The sequence below is a fragment of the Gavialis gangeticus genome, unplaced genomic scaffold, assembly GCF_001723915.1.
Source record: "Gavialis gangeticus isolate Ggan-Ray unplaced genomic scaffold, GavGan_comp1, whole genome shotgun sequence".
Lineage (NCBI taxonomy): Eukaryota > Metazoa > Chordata > Crocodylia > Gavialidae > Gavialis > Gavialis gangeticus.
The window spans coordinates 65,649,598-65,676,042 of record NW_017729025.1 but is presented as its reverse complement, the minus strand read 5'-3'; the positions used below and the strand labels follow the sequence as shown (position 1 = coordinate 65,676,042).

General features: G+C 42.1%; 1 protein-coding gene and 1 long non-coding RNA gene across 3 annotated transcripts; both read left to right on the top strand.

The window, feature by feature from the left end:
* Positions 1–336: 336 nt before the first annotated feature.
* LOC109299466 lies at positions 337–1,192 on the top strand. Of its 2 annotated transcripts, XR_002097868.1 has the most exons (3): positions 337–779; positions 860–998; positions 1,115–1,192. It is a non-coding gene; the product is annotated as an uncharacterized LOC109299466 (long non-coding RNA). The 2 variants fall into 2 exon arrangements; XR_002097867.1 differs by having other exon boundaries at positions 337–998.
* Positions 1,193–4,321: 3,129 nt separating this feature from the next.
* On the top strand, positions 4,322–26,156 carry COCH (cochlin). Its single transcript, XM_019518924.1, is given in 11 exon segments — positions 4,322–4,699; positions 4,701–4,753; positions 5,110–5,266; positions 12,446–12,579; positions 13,603–13,665; positions 15,544–15,588; positions 15,677–15,824; positions 19,571–19,674; positions 20,537–20,763; positions 22,112–22,628; positions 23,999–26,156. Coding segments are annotated over 11 exon segments (1,734 nt in total). The 5' UTR covers positions 4,322–4,589; the 3' UTR covers positions 24,175–26,156.
* The last annotated feature ends 289 nt before the right edge of the window (positions 26,157–26,445 follow it).

Genomic DNA, 26,445 nt, shown 5'->3' with positions numbered 1-26,445 from the left:
CGGGGCCGGGGCCAGGGCCGGGGCCGGGGTCGCGTCGTGTCTGAAGTCCTGGCGAGCTGTGGCCTCAGGGTGCGGCGCCCGGGGACCGCCGCCCACCCGCCTCGTGCCCGGGGACAAGCCCGGCGCGGGAAGGCAGAGTCGCCGCTCCTCCGCGGTGCCGAGGTCCCGCCAGGAAGAGGCGGCGGCTGCGGGACGGGCGGGGAGGCTGAACAAGCCCGGCGTCCTCCTGAACTTAAGGTACTTGCAAGCAACTGCCGCGACGTTAAAGGCCTCTGGCTGTAAGTTTCGGTCTGCTTCAGGCGCCCCCGCCTCCGCCGAGGTAACGAGAATAGGAAATTCTTTGGTCTGGGCTGCTTCTTTTTTTAATCTAAATCATTTCAGAAAGTGCTGTCTGGACGATGGTTTTCAAATCCCCGAGTTGCATTGGGACATGCTTCCTTTGACCTCAGCCCCGCGGCCGCGCAGTTTGGTGCGCTCAGGCTGCCGCGGCCGGCGGAGCACAGCGGGGCCCGGGGCTGCCGGAAAGGAGACAACCCCGCGGGGACAAATGTCGAGTAGGACCAAGCACCGGCACCGTGACCAGCAGTCACGCAGTTCCCCTCTTCCACGATCAAGGCAAAGTCGGGCTTAGCGCCATGCGAGCGACCGGGCTTGATGTTTTCTCCGTATTTGGGACTGTTTGCGTGTTTTAAAAAAATCAACTCCCTCGTGTTTGAATGGTCGGGGATACCGGCTTGGCGGCGGCACCGGCCGAACCGTGCAAAACACCGGTGTAAACGGTGACTTGAATCTTGGTTCTTTCTCCCTTTATACTATTCCCAGTTTTATACTAAACTACATCGAGATTTGTTTTTCTCAGGGACACTTTGCTGTCTCTCATACCCAAACGGCATCCTAACAGGGAACGAAATTTAGCAGCGGATCCCTGACTGTGCCTTGCCAGCCGGCCTGAAAATTGATCCACAGCTGCAGCAAGAAGTAACAGAGCCGCGAGGGAGGTGAGTTACGCGTGCAGCTGCAAAAGGGATGGCGGGGGGAAGCCTGACTGCTGTAGGAGGAAAGTTCAGCCTTCAACACCCCTCTTTGTTTTCTTGTTTGTATGTGTTTGTTTTAGGCTCCGCACTGAAGAAAGAAGACGGCTGCTCTTGCCTTTCTAGATGGCACATCCTCCATTAAATCCGCCTTAAATCTGGGAGCCGTCGCGTGTGTTTGCCTGCCTTGCTCGGGGAGGTGTTTTCGTGCCTGAAAGCCTCGGCAGTGGTTGTGTGGGGTCTGCCTCCACGTCCTGACGGCTCGGTCGTGCTTTGACTGTGTGCGGCTCGCTCCTACTTGGCGTTTCTCAAAGCGGGGTAGGGAGCGCGGCAAGGGCCGGGGGAGCCTGTCACCGCGGTGCCTGCGGCGACTGTAAGGGGATCCCCGATCCCATCGGTGGTGCAGACAAAGAACGAGCGACGCGGCTTTAGGACAGCTGGGGGGGGACAACTCCCACGTGCAGTCCATGAATCTGAGCTGTCCTAGCATCTGTGAGACCTGCAGCCACGCTAGGCGCTGGCGTGGCAGTCGCACCGCGGGATAGTTAAAGGACGTCTCTGCTTTTGTGAAATAAGGACTCGTATTCATCCCACCCCCCGGGTTTCAAAGGTTTTAGTGGGCGGAACGCTGCCGGGTGCAGGCTGTGGAGCTGGGTGCGACCCTGGCGAGGCGAGCTGCTTTGCAGGGCCCCCGCAGCACAGCCGGCAACGCTGCAAACTCGCTGCACCACGTAGACGTGGAGGGCATGCGGCCCGCCACGTGCCGAAGGAGGGACGAGGGGGGGAGCGCCGGCTACTGCGCCGCGGGAGCAGGGGGCGGGGGAAAGGGCCGAGACGGGAGCATCTTCAATCCGTCTCCCGAGCTCAGGTGCGCCGTGCTCTCCGTGCCACCGCCGCCACCCCGGAGCACGGCCCCTCGCGGCCTCTGGGAGTCCTCCTCCTCCCTCCACCCGTGCACAGCCTGGGCTCGGGCTCGGGCTCGGGCTCGGGCTCGGGCTCGGGCTCGGCCGCGGCGCCAGGAGCCGCCGGAATTGCTTGCAAATGTCAGACTAACGCGCGGTCCGGCAAGGCGGCGAAAATCACGTCTGGACAGGCCGTATGTATGCCTCCGAGAGGCAGGGGAGTCGGGGTAAGGCAGCTGCGCTGAAAACCCTGAAAAGGAGCCTGTGTGTGAAGGAAATTTCCTCACAGGGAAAGAAAGAAAAAACAAACAAAAAAACCCGCTCTCTATTGCTAATATACTCTTCCTTCAGTATTAGGCTCGCCGGTGGGGGAATTGTCATTTTTTTAACTTCGACTTAGTCTTGTTTAACAAAAATGACAACGATTCCTTTATATCATTAAAAAAAATCCACTTGTGCTTAAAGCTTAGCTTCATTCATAGTATCATAGTACTTAGGGTCGAATGGACCTAAACAGATCATCAGGTCCGCCCCCCTGCCCGGTGCCGGGATCACATCACCGCAGCCTCCTCTTGAAGACCCCCAAGGTAGGAGAGAGCACCGCCTCCCTTGGGAGCAATGATCCTGGCAATGATTCAGGTGCAATGATCCTTACTGCTCTCTTTCATGCGCATGCCATGATCTTTCTGAACCTTAATGTCCTGCCGCGGGAGCTCTGAATTCAAGTGTTACTTACAGCAAGTGTTACGCAGAACCTAGTGGCACACCTGAGTGGTTTGGCTTCCTCTTCCAAAAATGCTTTTGGAAGAGAGTTTGTATTATTTACTGCTAAGTGCTGCCAATGTGCTTCTTCTGGACAGACAGGCACCTGTCCTAAAAATCTTATCTTGATGAGATTTGAAGTAGAGGAGAGGATTAGCTTAATTTCTTCCCCAGAAATAATCGAACCAAAAAAAAAAAAAGCCCCCTTGCATCTTTGGAGGTTCTCATTTCCCACCCACCTTATTTTAAGCATTGCATATTGTATAGGTTTAACTTTCAAACGATGGCCAGACACTTTCGGGCAGGAGGAGCCCTGCAGTTGTGGCGTACACAACTATCGTGATTTAAGCAGCCAGGTTTGGTCACAGGGATCCAGAGGGCCCTCAGATATCCTGTTCAAAGCGCCTCTGATGTTCTTTAAAATAAGGCGTCTAATGTCAAACGCAGGGAAAACCTCTAGGATGAGCCAGGTATCCAGGTTGTAGCCGTATTGCTCTAGAGGAAAAAGCAATCTGGGCTCATGGCAGAGGTGATGTCTTTTATTAGACCAGTAAGACTTTTGCCACCAAAAAAACACAACCCAAAAAACAAAACAAAAAAAAATCTTTAATTGCAAGCTTTGGGGCACAAACATCCTTCATCAGGGTGAACCATGGATTTTGGTGTCTTACTGCTTTATGAAAAATTTCTAGTTGGCCCGAAGACATAGTACCTTTGCTGATGAAAAAGTGCTTATAACGATTCAGGGATAAAACGGCTTTGAAGGCTAGCATTGCACGTGTGCTTACCTGCGAGGATGTTTAAGTTTGTGAAGCATTTTTAGCACTTAGTCTATTTTTCTCATTGGTACCATCTGCGGCTTATAAACTGGATAATGGACGGGGCAAAAAAAAAGCCGGGCGAAGTTGTCAGCGGTTGTTATTTATTTCCAAGGCAAGGGGCTGGTGTGATGCCATGCGCCTCCTCGTGACTTCTGGCCCTAAGGTCTTGACTCCCATGTGACTGATGTGCTCGTGCCGATAGGAAAAGGTGTCTGCCTTTCAGGAAGAAAAAGAAAGAGATGCCAGCGGTCCCAGCGGCGAGGATGTGGCTCATCAGGCGCCCTCCGCGCTGCTCTTGCAGCTCAGGGCTTTCTGGTGCCTTCCCCACCGGGGCGGGGGCGGGGGCAGTGCCCGCGCAGCCTGGGCGCTGCGGGCAGCCGCTCAGGTGCAGACATCGGCATCGCAGGGCAGAGGCGGAGCTCGGGGCTGCCTCTGCCGCCGGGGACGTTGAGCCCGGTGCGGGAAGCGAGGTGCGGCTCCTCAACTCAGCAGCGGCCGCTGCTTGGTGCGGCGGGGAGATGGTGGGGCGCAGAGGGCAGCACGGGGGAGCAAACGAGGCAGGCAGCTGCAGCGTCCCGGGAGCTGGGGAAGAGCAGCAGGAAGCGCCGTGGTCGCGCAGAAAGGGCCGGCGCGCTGGCGGGCGGGGGGAGCGCGGCAGCCGGGCCTGCCCAGCCGCTCTCTGCCTCGGCCCCTGCGCTTCAGCGGCCCCGCGGCCGGGCGGGCGGCGCTGCGGCTGCTCTCGACCCCGTTAGGCAGACTGTCCCTGCACCGGCCTCGCTGCCCGGGAGCCGGGCGCTTTCCCTCCGCCCAGCAGGCGATGAGCCGGAGCGAGCCGCAGCAAGAGCCGCCCGGAGCCTTTCCACAGGACGAGGCGCCCGACTCGCCGGCGGCTCCCGGCAATCCCAGCCGCAGCCCGGGTCTTCGCCTTTCCGAGCTACTTCCCATCGCGCTGCCCCCCGGCCTCGTTTCTCTCGGGCCCTGTGTTACCGAAGGAGGGCATTAGCCTTGAGCAGCCGATTAAAAGCGGCTTCGCTTCGTTGCACTACCGCTTCGTGTCCTCGGCCCGGCAGTAGATGAAGGTCTGGCGCTATGGCAATACCCGATGGAAATCACTGCTCCTCGGGGAGCCGGAGGTGGAAATCTCGCCTCCCTGCACGGGCCTCAGTGGGATTTCCCCCGAAGGCTGCTGTGAGCGTAGCGGGCTGGAGGCTGTCAGGGCTGGCCATCCCAGCCTTCAGCATGTTTCTTTGAGGGGCCCTGGTGTCTTCTGCAGCCTTGCCCTTATGGTAATATTAAAAGTTACAGATGTTTTGAACTGCCACTCTCCTCCAAGACCAAGCCTTTCTGTTGTGCCCTGTTCTCTTTGCTGCCCGGTCCTTTCCCCCAGATTTCTCCCGTCTTTTCAGACCTGATGAAACAAGGGTTTAAAAGATTTCCCTTGTTCTTTAAGCAGGGAGGAGAACTGCAGTAGGAGGCAAGCTAATAAGCTTTCATGTCAAAATCAAATGAGTGATTGCCCCTAATATACAGCAGGCAGATTTGAGAATTGTCTTCCCAACTCCTCAGGTTGCTGATTTCTCTTTTTCCCTTTAGCCCTCACAGCCATCACATGCTTTACAAGAGGACTTGACCTCAGGAAAGAGAGGGAAGATGTCCTCTGCCCAGCAAATTGTCCCCTATGGCAGTTCCATGTCTATGGAAATGGTGTTTATGCCTCCCTTTCTAGCATCTGTGGAGCGGCCATTCACAGGTAAGACAGATGACTAGAAAATATTTCTTGAAAAACTTGTTCTTCCACAAGTGCTAAATCCTAGATCCTACCAAACTTTGGGTTGGTAGGAGAAGGAACCTCCTACTTACTTTAGAAGAACAAAATATAATTGAATAGGAAATTCCACACTTGCAGTCTAAGGACCAGTCCTGGCAACATTTACTATTGAGAGTCACATCAAGTACAGTGAAATTTCATTGACTGCACTGGGACCATTGCAGTGAAAGCACTGGTCTGAGTAGTAATGGTTCTCACAGACCAGAACTAGTGGGATGGACATGAGACTTGGTCTCTTCTCACCCATCCCCATCTCAATAAACATTTTCTCCCTGTGTAAGTCTACAATCATTGCAAAAAATGAATTATGAGTACATCTACGTTTGTCTTCCTCTGATGGCTGCTGTGTAGAAAAATGTCATGCATCTACTCCAGTTAAGCAATAGGTAGGAGTCAGGTGTTTTGCATCTGGTTTTCAAGGTCTAGAGCTATGTTGCTGGCAAAGGATGAGTCCATTACTAAAGCAGTTTTCTTTGTTTTAAGTTTGAGGTTCTCTCTGTTGTATAAAGGATTGCATAGGCACAACTAAACATGTTTGTGACTGTTTTTGCTGACCAGTTTGCTTCCTTAAGGCTGCACATCTCCATCTACAGATTCCACGCATGTAAACACCCCTCGCTCTATCATTCATTAGGCATGCTAAATGCATTAGCAATATCAGCATCAGGAGAACAGCTCCCTTTAAAAAGAAGGGAGAGAATAACCCTCTAAAAATCTAAATGCAATTAAAACAAACAATTTTTGTTTATTCTTTCCCTATGAAAGCTTCTGTATTGACAAAATCTGAACATGGGGAAGTTTTGGATGGGAAATTTACTCTCCAAACCAAGGTTGGGCAATGGTCTAGATGCTAGCCTCCACCATATACTGAACTCTTCTTGAAGTCCTAATTTTCAGCCATTTGTGTGCACTGTAGAACTATTGTAAGAGCAATCACTTGAACCACATAGCTCTCGAGTGATTGCTTGTTAGAGTCAAATACCTAAAGTTGCAGATAAAAATTTTAAAAGGTAATAAAAAGAGCACACTATAGAGACTTTTGATGCTAGCTATTAAAAGAAAGCACTTCACAAACCAAAGGAAATTAATTTTCCTCTGAAGAGTTCTTTACCTGAATTATGAATAGGCCTAATTGATTGAGTTCAGATCAAATCTGAGTATTTATCTCCAATTCAAGGCTTAATTCTCCAGTGTTGCTCATGCCAAGTAGTGCTGACTCCTTCAAGTAGTCCTCTTTACTTCAGTGAATAAATACTATATGGCCCATTTAAGTGTGGCAGAATTTAGATCCAGATAATCCCATATATTGCAACATGTGTAAGCTTCTGTGAAAGTTTTGGTATGTTATATTAAAAAGCTTTCTTTCCTTTTGCTATGCCAAATTATTGGCAGGTTATCTTTTCTGAGGAGAAAAAAGAAGGGGGTTATATCTACCATGAGGGGAGTTAAAAAAGAATTTTCCTACAAGGATCATAATACCTGGCAGGAGGAACTGAACTGTAACTACTGAGCAGTAACTGATCCTTCAAAGTTCTTGAGCTGGTGCAATATTGACTTACACAACACTTTGCCCAAGTTGAAGATCTGACCCAATAGATACTTATTTAACTTTTACGTGTTAAACATGTCTTAGCTTCTAAAGCAGGGGTGGGCAATTATTTTGGGCAGAGGGATGCTTACTGAGTTTTGGCAAGCCATCAAGGGCCGTATGACAGGCAGGCTGGGGCAGATCAATATTAATTTTCTAAATTTTTTAGGGGTCCTGCTGGCCAGATAGACTGGTCTGGTGGCCACATCCAGCCCACAGGCCACATTTTGCCCACCCCTGTTCTAAAGTCTAGTCAGAGGTCAGCCATTGAGTCTGATCTACAACTTCCACAATTCTTATGTCACAAAAAAGTAACAGTTCTGCTACATTGGCTATAAATTATCTATAGGACAGCTTAATCACAAGGAATGTACAGATTTTCTGAGTTACTTTTGTTATCACTAAGGGAACATTGGCAGAGACTTTGTCTGGCGAGGATGACTGGACTTCTGAGCCGAGTTAGTCATTTGGGAAGCTTTGGTTCACTGCCTGCTGCTGTCAGGCCAAATGTAGCAGGGGGGCAGTGGAGGCAAAGAAAGTAGAACTTGGAGGGTAGGGAGAAGCTAGCAAAGAACCCAGCTCAGCTCAGTGCCAAAGGCACCTGTGCAGATGATCACAGCCAGGCAGACCAGCAGCATGAAGATACAGCTGGGAGGAGTGCTGTTTCAGGGGAGGGAAGAAGTAGATAAACTTTATGCAGTAACTGGAAACTAGGTCCCATCTTTTGGTCCCTATGTCCCAAAGTTGCTCATTCAGCTGTCATCCATGACTTCAGGCTCTCAGGAACAAGTATGTTTGTCCAGGAGGTTCTACCAGAAATGCAAACTGCAATTACATGCTTAAAAATACATCTCTGAGTGAGGGGCATGTCTCTTATTTGGAAATTTTCTAGCCCCACTTCCCTCACAGATAGGGAAGGAAAATCTTGATTCTGTTTTCTCTCCCTGTATAACACATGTTGACTTCCTACAGACATATACAGGACATAAAGACATGGCATGTGGGTCTGTGAGAAGTTTGCTTTTAGGCTGTAGGATTAAGTCAAAGTACATGGGGTTTTTTAAGGTGTACATTACCAGCTCTGCTTTCCTCAATTTCTGTCTTTCCTCAGAGTGGAACAATGCCCCTGGAGTAAAAGACTAATGTCTTCTTCTCTTCATGTTGACATGTTTTTTTCCCCTGTATTTTCATAGTAACATTAGTTCTGTCAATTGCATGGACAGCATTTTGGCATCATTTTGTAATCCTTAAGCAGTTTCATCAGTCTGATTATATTACTTTGACAGCAGTTAAGAGAACAGTCACTTGGCACCAACTCATAACATTTTCAAAAATAACTTGTGCGTATGCTAAGGGATCTGATGTGACTTTCATGGATCCCAAAGCACAAGAAAGTTTAACCAAAGTTTTGAGGCAAAATCGTTTTTGCCTTTTTTCAGCCAAAGACAGTATTTCCATTTCCTACTGCAGGATTTTTCTTGCTGCTCCAGCAGGTGTTAATAGGATGGTTTATTTTGAAACAATATTTAAAAAGCTAATTAATTCTCCCTCCCATATAAGTGTAGAATTGCTTTCCCCCAGCTGGAAGAACCTTATTCATCTAAGTATCACATTGAAGCTTAGCTTCCTCCTTGGAAAAAAGACATTAAGAGTCTGATAGCATCAAGTTAGCCCTTCATCACTTCTAGGCTAAGTACAGACATTTGGGAACAGTAGGGGGAGGTTAAATCAATTTAAAACAGCTGCCCAATAACAGGAAAGTCAGAATGGGGGGGTTAGCTGGGGAGTTGGGGATCCAGCAGGCTGGAAGGGATCAGGAGTCTGCCAGAGGTGGGGTGGCAGGTGTGACCCACGAAGGGTAAGGGGAGCAGGCATGACCTGCAGGTATGATGCAGGGACAGGCAAAACCCATGAGGGGCAAGGGGAGCAAGCATGACAAGTGGGTGGGATGCAGAGGGGGGTAAGCGCGACCTGTGGGTGGGTTGGGGTCCTCCCCAGAAAACCTACAGCCCCATCCCTCCCACACCTCTCCCCACCAAGGCTTTCTTGCTGAACTCTGGCAGCAGTGAACACTGATAAAAGTGGCTGCACCTGGAGCGGCTTGTGGTATGAGAGGCAAATTGATATTCATGCCATTTATCTGCGGAAGAGATGAGTCTTTAAAACTGTAGTTCTGTTTGCCCAAAGGGGTTCAAGAGGCTTTGGAAAAGACCCAATTGAGAGACTTCCATTAGTTTTGCAGAGGGTACTCCTTGTGAGACCAGAGAAGTGGTTTTTGCTGTCCTTAGCCAATATTCCCCTTCTGCATACTATGGGACAACAAGATGGGCCTCTTTGCATTTATTTAACTGGCAAGTGCTTTGGAATGAGAGGCACTGTGCAGATTAAACCGTACTTATTACTAGCAGTGCAGCTGAACAAAGGAAATGGGTGAATATCTGTGGGGCACTGCTGTCAGGCAAGTAGGGGCAGCAGCAAGAAATGTGGTGAAATGAAATGAAAGGGGTTCCTGGAAAATATATGAAGTTCCACTGTTACCAAAACAGCCCTTGGCACGTAAGATTGGCACAGGAGTAAAGCACAGTAATTTTGTGAAAACAAGTCATTTTTAATGACAGAAACTGTTTTCTTTTCTCCAGGAAAGCCATTTTTCACTGCTAAGGTCTGACACAGGCCTTCATGCAGCATGAATTTCATTATCATGAAAACAAAATTCCAAATTCATTAATACAAAAACAGAAAGATGGAAAATGTGGCTCTTTTACTTAAGCACATATCATCATTGATTCAAAAATATTGGAAGTAATAACCTAGGTAAAACTAATAAAAAGAGGTAGAAGATAATTTAATAAAATCATTTTAATTACATTGCCTAATAAAATATCAAGGGAGTGGGGAGAACAGTAATGATTTTATTTTTCTGATAAGCTTCTGTCTTTAAAAAAAAAGTCAGTTAAAAAATGCAAATGCCCAATTTTCAGTTAATAGCAAGGAGTGTTAAAAATATCTGCAAAGAACATGTACTCAAATAGATACCAATTTGGTTTATATAACATGTAAAAATAGAATTAATTTAAAAAGTGTCTAAGCTAATAGGTTTTTCTTGAATAAACAAACAGGTTAAATCTATGCTATTCTGGTTTCAGAGAAGTGATCTTCCAGTTTCAACAAAAATGAGCTTCTTTGTAAATGATTCCATGCCAATCAAAATGGAAAGTCTGTACAAAGTAGACAAGATTGGTCATCTTGTGACTAAAATAAACAAAACTTTGTCAGGAAAATTTATGATGTTGAGCCTCCAATATGAAATGTTGAAGTGAACTGGCTGATGTTATACAAATAAGACATTCAAACAAAGGAAATGAAAAGGAATACTAAGCCTTTGCCATGAACTCAGTTTCTATATCAGTAACACCAATACAAATCCAAATAACTTCACCGATATTGGAAACCAACTCTAAAATTTAACATTGGGTGCAACTTTTTGCTGCTTCAATTTTATTTTTTGTACTAGCTGCATTCTGCCATCACTAGGGCTTGAAACTTTCTGGTAATAGTTTTGACTACAACAAACAATAAGGTGCCCCTATGAACAGGAGGAACGCACCCACCCATGTTAAGTCTGGTATGTTTTTAAATAGGCTCATTTGTTATTTCCTCCAAGTTAAATCAGAACTTCCCCTTCTTGGATCAGCAGTTTTGGTTAAAACAGGAAATCACTAATCTGTGCCTTTCTCTTTTATTAAAGAAACCTGTGGTGCTCTAAAATCCTATTGCTTTTGTCAACTTTAAGTTATATTCTCTTCTCCAGTAAACCTGTGTAAATCCAGAGTAATTCTACCACAGGCCCCCTATCTACTTCTGTTGCATATGTATGCAAATGTAATTTTCCACATTATTTTATTTAGGAATGTCATTTTTTTTTTTAATTTCCTTATTTAATTTTGAAATGTCATACATGGATGCAGTGGTAGAAACATGACTTAATATGCATTGAAGAACTACACTATTGTGATATACAGATGCAGATATTAGCTATATTAGAAAATCTGTTGTAATGGGCTTGGACAGTTAGGTAGATTTTTTTTTTTCTCCCTACACAAGAGTTCAATTGGTCAACATTTGTGCTGGGGCAGCATGAGGTGCAGACCCAGGGGGAGCATAGGACTGTGATCACAACTCTTTGCCTGTGCGCCACATCCACAGTGCTTAAACTGCTGGAAACTCCACTTATCAGTCAAATAGCATAGGTGGGAAACATGTTTAACAACCATTCAAAAAGTACTTAGAAATAAAATAAAAAATCTCTTTTGCTTCCTACTAACACAAGAAGTTCCAGCCTAATGTAATTTAAAAGGGTACAGGGTGTAGAATAATATACACCCTACTGTGGAATATTGCACTTAATTATGCAAATAAGTTTTAAAAAGAAATCATCCTGCCCATGGGCAGATCCAGGAGAGGAGTGAAGTGGATGGTGAGCCATTACTTATTAACACTCTTCAATAACACCACACCAACACCATCATGAGTACTCAGTTAATTTCTTTTGTCCCACAACATTTTTATGAGCATAGAAGTTCTTGGCCTCTTTCCCCATTCCAACTGAAATTACTTGCTTCCAATCTTGTAAGATTTTCTGTTTTTTAACTGTACATGTAAAGATTTTATTTCAGAAATGGGTTGTTGTTCCATTTTAACTTGTTTCTATTTCTGTGACTCTGGGCATATCTACATGTGCAATTAATGGGCATTTACAGACATGCTCTGGGAGGTAGGGTTGAGGGGACGCTTTAATTAAAAGCGCCCAGAGCGTCGTATGCATCAGTGTCCCCGCAGTGAAAAATGGTGGCAGGATGCTTTGAACTAAAGCTCATTCAATGAGCTATAGTTCAAAAGTGCCCCGCTGCCATTTTTCAGCACAGGAACACTGATATACATGACGCTAGAGTCTGCTGGATTGCAGTAATTACAACGCTCCAGCAGACTTAATAGTCTGCTCTATCACTCTGTAATTACAGTGCATCGGAGCAGCCTCCCTCCACATGAATAGGAGCCCAGTGTGACTGGATATACTGTGGCTCAAATTGAGCCACAGTAAACTAATCCCAGTGCCACCATCTACACATGTATTTAAGCACCATAATTAACTACACTGCCAGATACCATTGTTTCTGAGGGACTATCCGGCAGCACAGTAAATTAGTCTACTGGGCCCTAATTGCTGCACACGTATAGACAGTGCAGCAAATTAATCTACTGTACAGTAAAGCTTTTCATGTAGATGTGCCCTCCCTGTATTAATTGCTTATATCTGCTCTTAAAAACTTCCCCTACTTTTCAAACTTGAAGTAATAAAAAAAAATTTAAAAACCCAAAACGTTCATATTACCTTTTCCATGGACAAGATTACTCCGTATTCATCTGAACTTTCAAAATTTCATTGTGTAATAAGATAATTAGCTGCAATTAAAATGTCTGTCTTGTAGTAATATCATTTTCTTTTATCCTAGTGGGGTGATCACAAGTACAGGAGGACCTGTAAGAGTACAAAGCCTGCCTGGGGAGGAAAATTATCCTGCTGTGTATGCCAACGGGATCCAATCTCAGGCACTCACTAGATGGGCTTCATCTTTCTCAGTGTCCAGTAGGTGGATTGCATTTATTATTCTACAAGACCTATTTGAAATGTTAACCAAAATCTTAATAGCCTTCAATCACATGTCCACATAATCAAACTAAAGGCCCATGGGAAGAAGAGTAGTTGATTTTCTCTCTCTTTTTTTTAATTGTGTGAGGAAAGTGGAGGATAAAACAAATGACTTCAACGCACTATTCTAGTTGACCTATTCAATCTGGAGCTTCAGCTGAATTGATACGAAAAAGCAGACCTTACCCTTTAACCAGTCCACTACTCTTTCAGGTGTTAAGGACTCAACAACATTCATCCTAGGGAAATGTACTAATAAGCAGTCCTGACAAAGGCGCCTAGGAAAATTTCTCTCCTTATGTTGTAAGAAACCAAACTGGTAGCTCCTAATACTGCACTGTGTTTTTTCATTTAAGGCCTTGTCTTGTTGGGTGCTCAACTCCCATAGGACTGAGCATCTTGAAGGATTAGTTCCTTAGTTAGCTGCAAAGTGATTAGGTGCCTCCTTTGGACCTCTACAGGTCATATATCTGTATAGAAACTTCTATAAATGTATGTAAAACAAGTGGAAAATATGTTGGGTAGCCCCTCAGCAACATTTTGGCAAAACATTATTGTCTTCTTTTCAAAGAATGTTCCAACAGAAGAAGGAATATTTGGTTTCTGGACTGGTTATTTTTACAGGAAGAGAAAGCCTCATTATTGTTTACATAATTTATTTTCTATTAATTAGCTCATATTTGCACCTGGTATCCATTACTAACTAAAAGGTTTGAAAAATGCTGAGACTCTTCCAGTTCAGATTCCTTACTGGGAGTCAAAGGTTCCCAATACCTCTCAGGATCAGGCCATGGATTATAACTGCATATTTGTCTTAGCTCACAGGCTGGTATTCAATTAGTCATAAATTGTATATATTTCAGAGTTGAAGGCATGTGGCAGAAAACTTGATTACTTTTTAAACACTGATGTAATTTGAATGCAGTCAGGTCCAACACACTTATCTTTTCAACATTATAGGGGTAAAGAGTGTAGCCCTTGCAGCTGCTGGACAACCAGTATCAACAGTGCGTCCCTCCACAGGTATGAAATATTTGTGTAACAGGATGTCTAATGGACATCTTCCAAAAGCATGAGGAAAGCACCATGATTTATGAATAGTGGATTGAAAGGCTGAGACTCATAGGTTATGCTTATCTTTTTAATGAAGTAATTTATACGCTGTTTTCTTTAACTAAAAGTATATAGTTTACATGCAATATCAGGAAACATTTGTAATCTGTAGGGCTGATTCTGATCTCTGGTATGTTAATCTAAATTAACACCAACTAGAGTGAATTCAATTTTATACAGGTATTTTGAGAACAGATTTATAGTTAAAGAAAACAGTTCTGTGCTCAGGTTGCTCATTTCCATTAAATAACAAGGATGATAGTGAAGGAATACTTTCTTTTTAACAGAGAGAATTTGAAAGAGAGTCTGTCAGTTCAGCTATTGCACTGCTCAGCTACTTGAGCCACTCCACTCAGTCTTCCATTCAAACATCATGGGCCAATTCCTGTCTGGGTCCTTCAGAATTACTGCTTTCACACCTCCTTCTTGGGGCTCTGTCCTCCTCCAGTCACAACTATCTCTTTTGTCTCAGCTTTTAATGCAGCAAAACTTTACCTCACTGGTAGCAATACAGCTTTGAACCACATTTACTCTGTCAAAGAAATCAATTACACTGGTTTAAAATGCTTTGTTCTTGACAAATCTAAGTTGGCTGCTGCCTCTACTTGTTTTGTCCTCTGGAGACCAGATTCTATCCCACCCTTGACTGGGGTATCCAAGTGCAATTCTATTCCATCCTTCTCAAGGGTTTGCAAAACAGTTAACAGAAAAGGTAGTTCTTCTTCCTTCTTGCTGCTTTTTTTGTGATTCACTCTTAAGGGTCAGATGATCCAAATCAATATGGATTTTCAGGCACCTGAACAGGGTGGAATTAAATCACACAGACATCCAAATCCAGTTAGGGGCCCAACAGATGGAATAGAATCTGGTCCTAGGTGCTTGTAAATTGACTGTTTAGTATTTTGTTCTAGCATCTTTCCAGGTATTGTCATTAGACTGAGTGATGATCCGCGGTCCTACTCTTCTTTCTCTTTAAAAATGGATACAACTTCTTTCTTTTTACTCCTTACCCTCCAGGAGCAGCAGCACCAATTTTCCTGTCTGTCCTGCAGTGAAATGCTGTTACTTCACGTTGTCATAACTTGACTTCCATATCCACAGTAGACATTCTTTGCTATAGACAATTTAAAGCAAAAATGGTACCCCTTTTTGCTCTTTCATTGAAAATTGTGCGCTAATAAAATAGGGTCCAATTGCAGTTAGTCCCCCACCTTCTTCCTCTATTTATACCAATCTCAGACTCCCTATTTACATCCTCCTCTATTTACACCTTTCTTAATATTTTTTAACTTAGTTTATCGTCATTTCTGTTGTTTCCTGTGAAAGATTCTTCTACATATTACTCTTTGTGTAAAGACCTTTTATTAAGTTCCTTCACAGTGAGATTGCCACAACCCTCACATAGCTATCCAAGAAATATAATTGCTCTGGTTTTGGAGAGGAGGCTGCATTACTCACTTGCTACTCCCCAGTAGGAATAGTCTTAGCTCCAGAATCTATACACTAACCAAATAGCTGGCCAGTTGTAGAGAGAGGAAGTTAGCTACTTCATGAAAAAAGGTAGAGAAATGAACTCATTTCCTATAGTAAGAGGGAAGGCAGGGGTCACAGCTGATTATCTGATCTGCTCATGAAACTGTGCAGCTGGATGTCATGCCTTAATCTGGACAGATTGCAAAATTAAAACATAACCCATACCACCTTCTTGCATTCTTTTAGCTTCAAGGCATGCCATCTTCTCTTCCATTTGTAGGTCCCTAATAATTTGTGCTGTTTCCTACATTTTAGGAAAACGACCTAAGAAACCCCTTGAGAAAAAGACTGGGAACAAAGGTAGGAATCCACATAATTAACTTGTGCAAAGCAAAATGCTAATGTTTATTTGACTTTATCTTAATCTAATTATCCTGGGTGTTTACAGACTGTAAAGCAGATATTGCTTTTCTGATTGATGGAAGCTTCAATATTGGGCAGCGTAGATTTAATTTGCAGAAGAACCTTGTTGGGAAAATATCTGTGATGCTGGGAATTGGAGCTGAAGGACCACATGTGGGTGTTATACAAGCCAGGTACCCAATTTATTTTAAGGAATATTTACAAACTGGGTGATTAATAATTAGAAACTGAAGAATATGAAAAACTATCAGCAGTAGCTTTCTTCTCAGAAATATGAAAAGCTGAGAGACATCCAACTAAAATCACTTTATAGGAAACTAGATAGCTTACATGAAGAAGTTCCTAAGGCAAAATATATTATTAATAGAATAGACTTGAACAAGGTACCTCCCATCCACTGGTATATTCAGTAGCATCCTTGTAATAATAGGAGCAATACTGAAGAATGTATTTAGCCTTTTTCATCTGAGTTAACAACTAGAAAAAGGAATCAAGCCAGCAATATTGACAGGCCCTATATCTTCATAACAATGAGCGGCCTGTGGGCCACTTTTGGTCTGTAGACCACACATCAAGGTGACAAAACCTTTCATTTCTAAATCTCCAAATTATATACAACATGGATAATGACAGTTATTATCCCTTATGGTAGTGTTTTCATATCTATGAAGAAAGTTAGTTATCTCAGTCCAGTCCTAAATAGACACGTATCCCATATACAAAGAGACAACTGTGGGAATATGTGATTAAAGTTTGACCTGATACTGGCTGTGCTGTAGAGAACAAGATTTGGGTGTCTATGCTTTCAATCCAGTTTGATTGAGTCATATAATTCACCTTAGAAAGAGAGGAAAAAGAACTCAGCAGCTGGGCCTGGGAACTCATATTCTCTCCAATTTTTTTAAGCAATACCATGAATGTTAATACAATACAAAAAATAAAGCATCTTTTGTCAAGCTACAGGTTCCAATATCCAGTATGTCTAAGGATGGATTTAAAAAACACAAATCAACTCCTTGTAATTTTCCAAAAGACACCAGCAAAATCCATTTAAATAGCAATGCAACTTCCAGCACAGTAGTGAAATCTTTTCTTAAACTTCACAGAACTACATTTAGTTCTGTGGTGATCATGATTCAAGTACTGTAGACCTGTTGTTGTGTGGTAGTAGCTTTCTAGAATGTCACAACTTTGGTATATTCTTCTGGGATATAAGTAGTAAAATCTCTGCTTTTGTCTAAAAAATGGTTCTCACCTGCAGTAATCTAGCACCCCTTCAGGAGTGTGTTGCAGGCACCACCATCACCGCTGCCGGTGCAGACAGTCCTGCGTGCAGGGCTGGGGCACATGGACATGCTCCTGCATTAGGGTTGTGCAGGGGCACCCTGACTTGAAAAAGGTTGAAAACCACTGATCTCAAAAATTAAAACATCTGTTGGATTAACAAGTGATTTCCTAGACACATTTTTCATCAAGAAAGCATGCTTTAAAATATGGCTCTTTTTTTTCTGTAGTAAAAAATGAGTAAGAGTTAAGATAATTTTCCAAGAGGTGCCTCAAGTCTAATGAAGTTGAAAACCATTGGTCTAACCTATTCTTAAAACTATACAAACAAGCTTGTTACACAACCACCAAGCATACTGCCCCAAAATACCAAGAACACCCTAAGTATTACCCTAACACATAAAGCAGGGGAACAAAGGCATCATCAATGTCCTGCCACAGCAAGGATGCAATTTGTTAAAATATACCTGAATCAAAATAATTGTTTGAATTGAAACACAGACAGGGCTCTATACAGGGTATAAAAGACATCAAAAAATTATCACAGAGCTCCCCTCCCATACAACTGCCTGTATCAAGAGCAACTCTAGTGGAATCAAAAGACTTGTATGAATATAAAACTGGGATGAGGGGAGAATCATTCCCAGAAAACAGAAGAATTATCAAATACGTATTTGCTGTCTTGGGATTATAAGGTGTTGTAGCACATTGGGGTCCCAGGGGTGGCTGTGATGTCCCCTGGTGGCTCCGTGACCATGCCCTACTCCGTCCCTAGGGCGCCTTCCCTTCTTGCCCACCCTGCCTTGATGAAATACTAGTAATAATAGGGAGGCTGCCCACAGGCCTTCACGTGGCTCCAGTCCAACTGGTCCCTTGCTGGGTTACTCTCATCTCAGGCCCCTTACTGGGCTGCTCAGGCTGATGGGGCCCTGCATAGCACCCAAAGCCTTAGGGGCTAATTACATGACTCTAACCTTTCCCTACACCATACCCCAAGCCTCATGGGCATTACACTATCATTGTTCTCCTGTTGGGTCTTCAGCCTTGTCGGCCTCTGCCCTTTTACTCTCGGCTAGGCCTTCTAGGCACCAATGGGACCTCCGTATACACCTCTTATATTCCCAACCCAAACCACCAGTATAATGGTAACATAACATAAGCCCCTGAGCTATAACATAAACAGCAATATTGGAAGCAGCCCCCTGCCCTTTTAAGAGGGCAAACCTTCCTTCACCCCTTGTGCTGGTATACCTCCCAGCGTGGGCTCCTTGTGAGCACCCTCAGCCTCACTGTTCCTGCAGGCAACAAAGTCTAGCATCCCTGGGTAGCTCTCCTGGGCAGGAGTGCCTCACCCTGTGGCTGGCAGGTCTAGACCAGCTTGCTAGCTCAAGCATTAGGCTTATATGCTCCTAGGGCCCTGCCCACTTCTGGTGGGTAGGCTGCCTGCAAGTGCCTGCTAATTGCCTCATTTGCCTGGGCAACGGGCAGCTGCTCTACCCTGCCTAGCCGGCAGTTGTCCCTCGCTGAGCTGCTTTTATCTTAAAGGAACAGGGAGCCCCAGGCTGTCTGTTAGAGGTGCTTATAGACGTACTCCAGGAGTGGGGGGTGTTTTAATATGAGTGGCGCTGAGAGCTGCTCTAATTAAAGCTCCTGGAGAGTCATGTATCAGCTGAAGGACCACATGTGGGAGTATTAGCATCCCCTCACTGAAAAATGGCAGCAGGGGTATTTTAACTAAAGCTTGTCGAACGAGCTTTAGTTAAAGTACCCCCACTGCCATTTTTCAGTGTGGGGACACTGACACATATGATACTGGAGTCTGCGGGGGTTTGGTAACTACCACGCTGTAATTACAGTACATTGGAGCAGCCTCACTGCATGTATATAGGTGCTCCTATACTCCAACATACTGACCAGAACAAGTGAAGGCATTTGCAGTTCAGCATCTTGAAGAATCAGGCCATTACTGGAAATGCAAAATGCACCCCATGGTGTTTCTTGTAACTTAAAAAATAGTTTTAGACCTTCATCCTGTATTAGGATCCTCTAGGGCAAGCTGATGCCATTCTTCAGCTATAGGGATCCATTCTAGTAGACATGATGCTGAATCAAGTCATTGAATTAATAAAAGTAGCTCTTTTGAATTGGAAATGGTATCACCTGATTCTTACAATTGATATGATATAAGTAGTTTAAGCTTTTTTCAGTCTGTCGTTCACTGTAAACTGGGAGTAATTCATTAGTGTACAGTGATTTATTTTTAAATGGTCATGTTCACAATGATATATTCATGTTTACAGTGATATAAGTAAAAATAAAATTTGTTTGCATCTAAGTATATAAAATGAAACTAAACACATTTTAAATTAACCAACCCAAAAAATCCACACCTTTACTTAACAGTCCTTACTTATCCTTGCTCTAAATCTGATTTGCTGTGCTATGTTTAAAATAGTCGCCAGCACTGCAAAAACGATCGTCTCAAATCTTTTATTATAGTAACAGTTAATAAAATTATTATACTGGAAAAAAATGGATTTCTAGATTCTGAATGAAAACAACAACCAGTTTTATTATAGTCATGCCTGGCTTTGTTCTGTTGTTTTTTTAACTGGTGTTTTTATTTTTCATGTAGTGAACATCCAAAAATTGAATTTTATTTGAAAAACTTTACTACTGCAAAAGATGTTTTGTTTGCCATAAAGGAAATAGGGTTCAGAGGAGGCAATTCTAATACAGGTGAGTACAAGCCCTGATCAAAGGAGAAATTATGTGCTTTTAGACCTACTACAAAGCAATAATCTAATTATTTTACTCTAAGACTCACAATCTAATTATTTTACGCTAATACTTACAGTGAGAACAAACTATATCCGAACATTATTCTGAATGTCACTTGAAATACTGCGTTAAAAAGCTGACCATCAAAAATTTAGTTTTTAGAAATTATTTTAATATATTACCTCAAAATACAACTGAGATAGTCATTTCCAACATTTAAATGGTAACTGAATTCTTCACTTGTAACAGCTTTGTTGCTTGAAACAAATTCATATCCTATACGATTATAATTTCATTGTCATAGAACAGATTACAGATTGGCTGAAGTAAGCAAGAGCAGAATTTTTCTCTCAATATCCACTGGAAAACACTACAGTTTACAATGATCTCAGTCCTCTCCAGTTAAAAGCAAATATCATGCAATATGATAGAAATACAGCTAATTTGGTTTATTATTTTGAGGAAATGAAGACTGCTTACATTTTGTGTTTTCCCATGCAATGTAGTGTGGAAAAAGCAACTCAACATAACTAAAAAAATGTTTTCATTTATAATCCCAACAGTACAGTCGTAAGAGTTCTGCCTGTGGAAAACTGAAATTACATACAAACATCCTTTTTACCAAATGTTCTTACTTTCTCTGTATGTGGGTGACTTTTTCAGGCTGTGATGCTCCCATCTAGGTACTTTTAGTAAAAACAATCATTTCCTTTCTGCCTGCTATAAAAAGGGGAAATCAGACTTATTAAACTAATGCAGACACTTAAAATCCCAGTTCCAACATAACTTTTCTGATTTTCTTCCTTCTCTTCAAAACTAGGAAAAGCCTTGAAGTTTACAGCTCAAAGATTCTTCTCTGTGGACAATGGATCACGCAAAGGGATTCCTAAGATCATAATAGTTTTCTTAGATGGCTGGCCCTCAGATGATTTAGAAGAAGCTGGTATAGTGGCCAGAGAATTTGGTATCAATGTATTCATTGTGTCTGTAGCAAAACCCACGCCTGAAGAGCTGGGAATGGTTCAAGATATTGGCTTTGTTGACAAAGTAAGCAACATATTTTTTATATTATTTAGTTTCCAATTGTGGGTGTTACATATTCCAAATGACAAAAAATACTGAATTCCACATGAAGGCACCCAGGTTTCTGCTACTGGACTTGTTCAAAACCAAATAAAAGCTGACACAGCCCCACAGGTCAGAGCCTAGCTCTGGCCAACCCCAGGGGCCACTGAATGGGATTCTCAAGGTAAGAGTTCTCCACCTACTGTAGCAGCCTAGCCCCATCCCTCTAAGCATCTCTGCACCACCTGTTTCCAGGTATTTGTCCTCCCATTACTAAATTATATAGTGGTTGTAACACTTAACTAAGATCTGGAAGACCCATGTTCAAGTGCCTAATTAACAGCTAATTTATGTAAAGAGTGAAATAGCTCCACCAGGACAGAGGGAGAAAGACCCAGCCTGAAAAATCCAAGGGCTTGCTGGGCAGGGCATTCTCTGGAAATGTAGGTTTTAATTTAACTTCTGGCTATCTTAGGATGCTCCTAGCACAGCTGGGTTCCTTAAAGTTCCAGCTCTGCTCAGACATTATATAGGGAGCCTGGGCCCATAACTTAGGGCTGAATCAGCTACCATCAGAAGCCATGTCCAGACGAGTGCGGATGTGCGGTATGTGGTGCTGCAGACACGTCCAGGAGAGAGACACAGTATGATTAAGGAAGTGGGCCTAGATTTCTACCAGACTGATGACTAAATAGAAGGAATTAGACATCTGACTGTATGTTGTATCCACAATTCATGCTCCATAGAGGACAGTGTTGTAAAATTAGAAGCTGTCACCAAAAATTATACATTTACATTTTAAAGCTAAATATAGAACTCTCAATGCTTTAGATTAGTTAGCCCTTTAATTTAATATTTGAATAATGCAGTTAGAAATTCCAGCTTTTATCCTTTACATTTATATGAATATTGCAAAAATACCTACCTTAGAACCCATAGGAACAATGGGGCGGGGTTGAAATTTGACATGAAAGGTATGTCTATACTTAGTTCCACCGCCAGATCCACAACTTCAGCCCCAATTTGCCAGACAGCCTTATCACAAACCTCTTAGCTCAGACTATGCTGCCCCCAATCTTCCCCTGGTCTGGCTGTACCTTGCAGTGTTTTCAATAATTACCAGAGTACCATGAATCTATTCTTAAGGCCCAGTTTTGGGTGAGGAGGAGTGCACAGCTTCAGTCAACTCAAGCTGAATTTCTTGATGCATCTCTTTTCTGAAAAATATCAGAGTCCAAATAATTGTCATGCTTTGAAATAAAACATTTACATATGTTTTTTGATTGTGCATTCACCAAAAGGCTCTTTTTTGTTTTGCTTCGCTAAACAGGCTGTCTGTCGGAACAATGGCTTCTTCTCTTACCAAATACCCACCTGGTTTGGTACTACTAAATATGTAAAACCCCTTGCGCAGAAGTTGTGCACTCATGAGCAAATGTTGTGCAGCAAGACCTGCTATAATTCTATCAACATAGCTTTTTTGATAGATGGGTCTAGTAGTGTTGGAGACAGCAACTTCGCCCTTATGCTTGAATTCATCAGTAATGTTGCTAAAGCCTTTGAGATCTCCGACATTGGCTCCAGAATTGCAGCTGTGCAGTTTACCTACGATCAACGTAGTGAATTCATTTTCAGTGACTACACCACAAAAGAAAAGGTTCTCACTGCAATCCGGAACATACGTTACATGAGTGGTGGTACTGCTACTGGGGAAGCCATTTCTTTCACAAACAAAAATGTGTTTGAACCAGTAAAGAATGGACCCAACAAAAACTTCCTTGTTATTTTGACTGATGGTCAGTCTTATGATGATGTAAGAGGGCCTGCAGCCGCTGCACACAAAGCAGGTAAATGATACACCTATGGAGATAAAGCTACCTGTCTAGTATCTTTTCTTGCAGAGATTTCAGCCAAATTTGTGACTATTAATTCTCATTTTACCACAGAAAGTTACTTAGGTATTGTTGCACCTTTTGTTCAAACTATTAGTCCAGACTTTTGGAGCCCTGAAAGGTTGTTTGTATGAAGATGAGAAACCAGAGATACGAGTGGCATATAATCTGGATATAATTGTATTAATTCACAAAAATGCGCATGTGAGCTCTCGTGTCCATAGACATGAGAATAGCAAACAGTCACAGGCTATTTCCTTGCATGAAAATCTCCAGCTTTGCAACTCTTGAAAGTGCTGGTCTCAAGAAGTTCTGTCTTGATGCTTCATCTCAGGGCTGTTTACTCTACAGGAAGGAATTCAAGTATTCCTTCTCTTGGGCCTAAAAACACATGTGGTATATCTCCATGGTTTTAACAGGGTCTCTGATTTTTTTTGGATTCAAGACTCCCTCAACGGCAACTATTAGCACCTTTCAGCATAATATTTAAACTGTATATTCCAAATTAGAAAGATGAGATTGACCAGTAGAAGTCACAGAATTTAAGACTAGAGCTGATGTTTCCTGGTTCCTAGCTCAGCACGCACTGAACACTCGATAATCCTACCCATTTAAAAATATATATATACAGGACTCTTCTAAAGAGAATTACCTGATTCTGTCAAAATTGTATGAACCAAATATCCTATTTGCAAACTGAAAAGTTTTCAAACTCCTGTCATCAGAACTTCATCTGATAAAAACATTTTATGTTTTCCTATTAGTTGCTCTTTAGATCTTTCCTTCTTCCATTACTGACAATTGAAACATTTTGTAATTTAACTTATATAAGCTAATCAACTTATTTAAAAAAAAAATCAAATCTAAAAGATCATGATAAACTCCAGTTAGAAGATTATCTATTCTTAAATTTGAGCTGATCATCATTATCATCATCATTCTTTAAGGAAGACAATTACAATTAGAGGTTTTGGCCAAAAATGTTCTTGAGCTGCTGTCACTTGAATACAATAGTGATTCATTGTTACTTTCCATAAAATATTTTGACAAACCAATTAATCCAACAGGTTGGATTCCTATTCCTGATGTGCAATCACACTACTTAATTGTGTCACTACTGTCTTCATGCACAGCATTGTATAAAAATATCCTTATAGGTTACCCCATGGTTTCACCAGGCTTCTTACTGAAAGCAGGCATTCAGGGCCTGGTGCTGCTACTTCTGCTGCTCTGGTGCTCAGTGATGAAAGTCACATCTATGAAAGTTATTTTCTTTTTATTTACAAATATCTCAGGTTTACAAATTGTCTCTTACTCTGTTCTAGGTATTACAGTTTTCTCCATTGGTATTGCTTGGGCACCACTGGATGATCTGAAAGCCATGGCCTCTGAACCGAGAGATACTCATACTTTCTTCACAAGAGAGTTTACAGGATTGGAGCAGATTGTTACTGATGTTACTAGAGGCATTTGTAGAGATTTCTTGGACTCTAATCAGTAAAGGAGAACCTGTTGGATATTACTACTTCAAAACTAAATCAGGAAAGCTGAGAATGTCTCTCTAAAGTGCAAATGTTCCATTCTTTTAATATGCAATCATAATGTGTTTGAATAAGTTGCAAAGGCTGCCTTCTGCTTTCTGTATTCAAACAAAGCTTCCATTTAACAAGTTGTGTTTAATTAAGGATTGCAGAATTTGGCCAAAGGTTACCATTTTAAATATACATTTAACATCCCAGAATTTAAATTTAAAGCTATGCATATGTTACACTTACAAGATATCAGCCGTATAGAGAAATAGATAATAATTTAGTTCTCACATTAATGTACTGTCATTTACCAGATGTCACCTCATAAATGAAAATAACGTTAAACATATAACACAACAACTTTTATAGGATCTATACAAATTAAGATACTACATTTATTCCAGGAGGCGCTGTTAGTATTGTAATGAAAGGACTAGCCTGTGAATCTGTTGTTTTCACGGAAATATTTTCATTATCAGGTGTGCAGCAACAACTATTACCTTAAAACTTAGCATTTGAGTCAGTTCTGATTGATCCAAACAAACCCGGGAGTGGCAGACTTTACATACATAGGTTGTCTCTGGAATGAATGGCAATTAATTCAAATTAGCTTCCATTTTCCTGGGAAAAATATGTCAAGACACTTCCCAGGTACTTAAAATGGGACAATGGATTTGCACTTCCATGGAATCCCAAGATAAAAGAGTTGATTCAGGGTGAAATTTGACCTCCATTTTACCCATCATGTAGTTTCTAATGTGATGTGTGTCAGATCTTTTAGGCCTTATCACCTTGGCAAAATGTCTTCCAACTGCTATTCAATGTTAAATTTCCAGTAAATTCAAAAGGTCTGATTTTTCTTCTCTACCTTGCTTGTTGGACAGTCATTTAAATATGGGTTGAAAATGCTAGTATGCTTAGTAGTGTTTACACGGACTTTTTTAGAGGTGTAAATGATGCAAAGTTCAAGGCACAGAACTAGGGCCAAAGCAATTATATTCACCCTTCAAATGGGAGTTGAGGACATTAAGACTGAAAACCAAAAGTAGCTCAGATGACCAGCTTTAATTTGCCTACAGCAGTTTACCAAAGCCAATAGAGAGGACTGTAAGTAGGAAGAGAGAGAGATAGGACATGATGACCAGCAAATGATTACTTTTGCAGCAGCTGTTTGATATCAGTTATAACATCTTTAAGCCCTTACTAGTGTGGGTTGTTAAACATGAAAATAGTTCTTGAACATCTCTTCCATTTGCTTACACCTATACATGTACATGTCTTTGAGATTAAAATTAGCAATTCACTGCAAGAGGTGTTCAGACATCTGAAACTAACAGTACATTTTGATTGAAGTATTTTTGGATAACCCAGTTTATTTCAGGTAAGATTCTGTTAACAAAACAGCACTTTCCTGTTTAAATATCAGTCTGGGGTTTCTTTTATTTCTTTCAGTTTGTGCTATTGGTTGTACAATTCTAACTAGATATGAATGGTACAGAAGGGATGATATTTATCAGGCTTTTTGTAGTGTATTTTTTTTAATAACTTATGACTGGCAATATATTACACTAAACATGAATGGCAAGGATGCCTTGTATTTTTCTATGATTGTTATCCTTAATTTTATGTGTGTTTTTAGATGTGGTTTTTAGCTATTGCTGTAAGAATCAGCCACATATTCAGAGACAATATCAACATTGTGCAGACTATAAAAGTTTTGCCCAGTTAGCTTTAACTTTTTTATATGAAAATACACATATTGCAAGTACATTTTTAGACTGGGACAGCAGATAGGTATTACTATTCTGTAATGCAAAATCATTCTGTGATGAGATAAACCTCCTGTAGTACAGATCAGATATGTCAATAAAGCAAACAATGTAAAGAATGCAAGTATCAGCATTGTTTTTCATTACTGAATTGCAAAGAAAAAAGTTAAAGTATCCTAACAACTCCTGCTGGTTCTGTGATTTTTATTTTTACCCTAAAATGCCTGTTATATCAATACTCCATATTAAATATGATAGTAATTTAATTATCTGACTATAGATACATCAACCAGCTACTGAATTCATAGTTATTTTCCTCTGAATTGGTCTTGGAGGTAGTGCTGAGGACATCTAGACTTATAGTTTTGGAGGACTTCAACATGTTTTGCTCTGTTTGTTTTTTGTTTTTTTTTTTATTATTGAGAGAGAACTTCAGTGATTTGAAGACTAATCTCTCAAAACAAAAAATAGGAC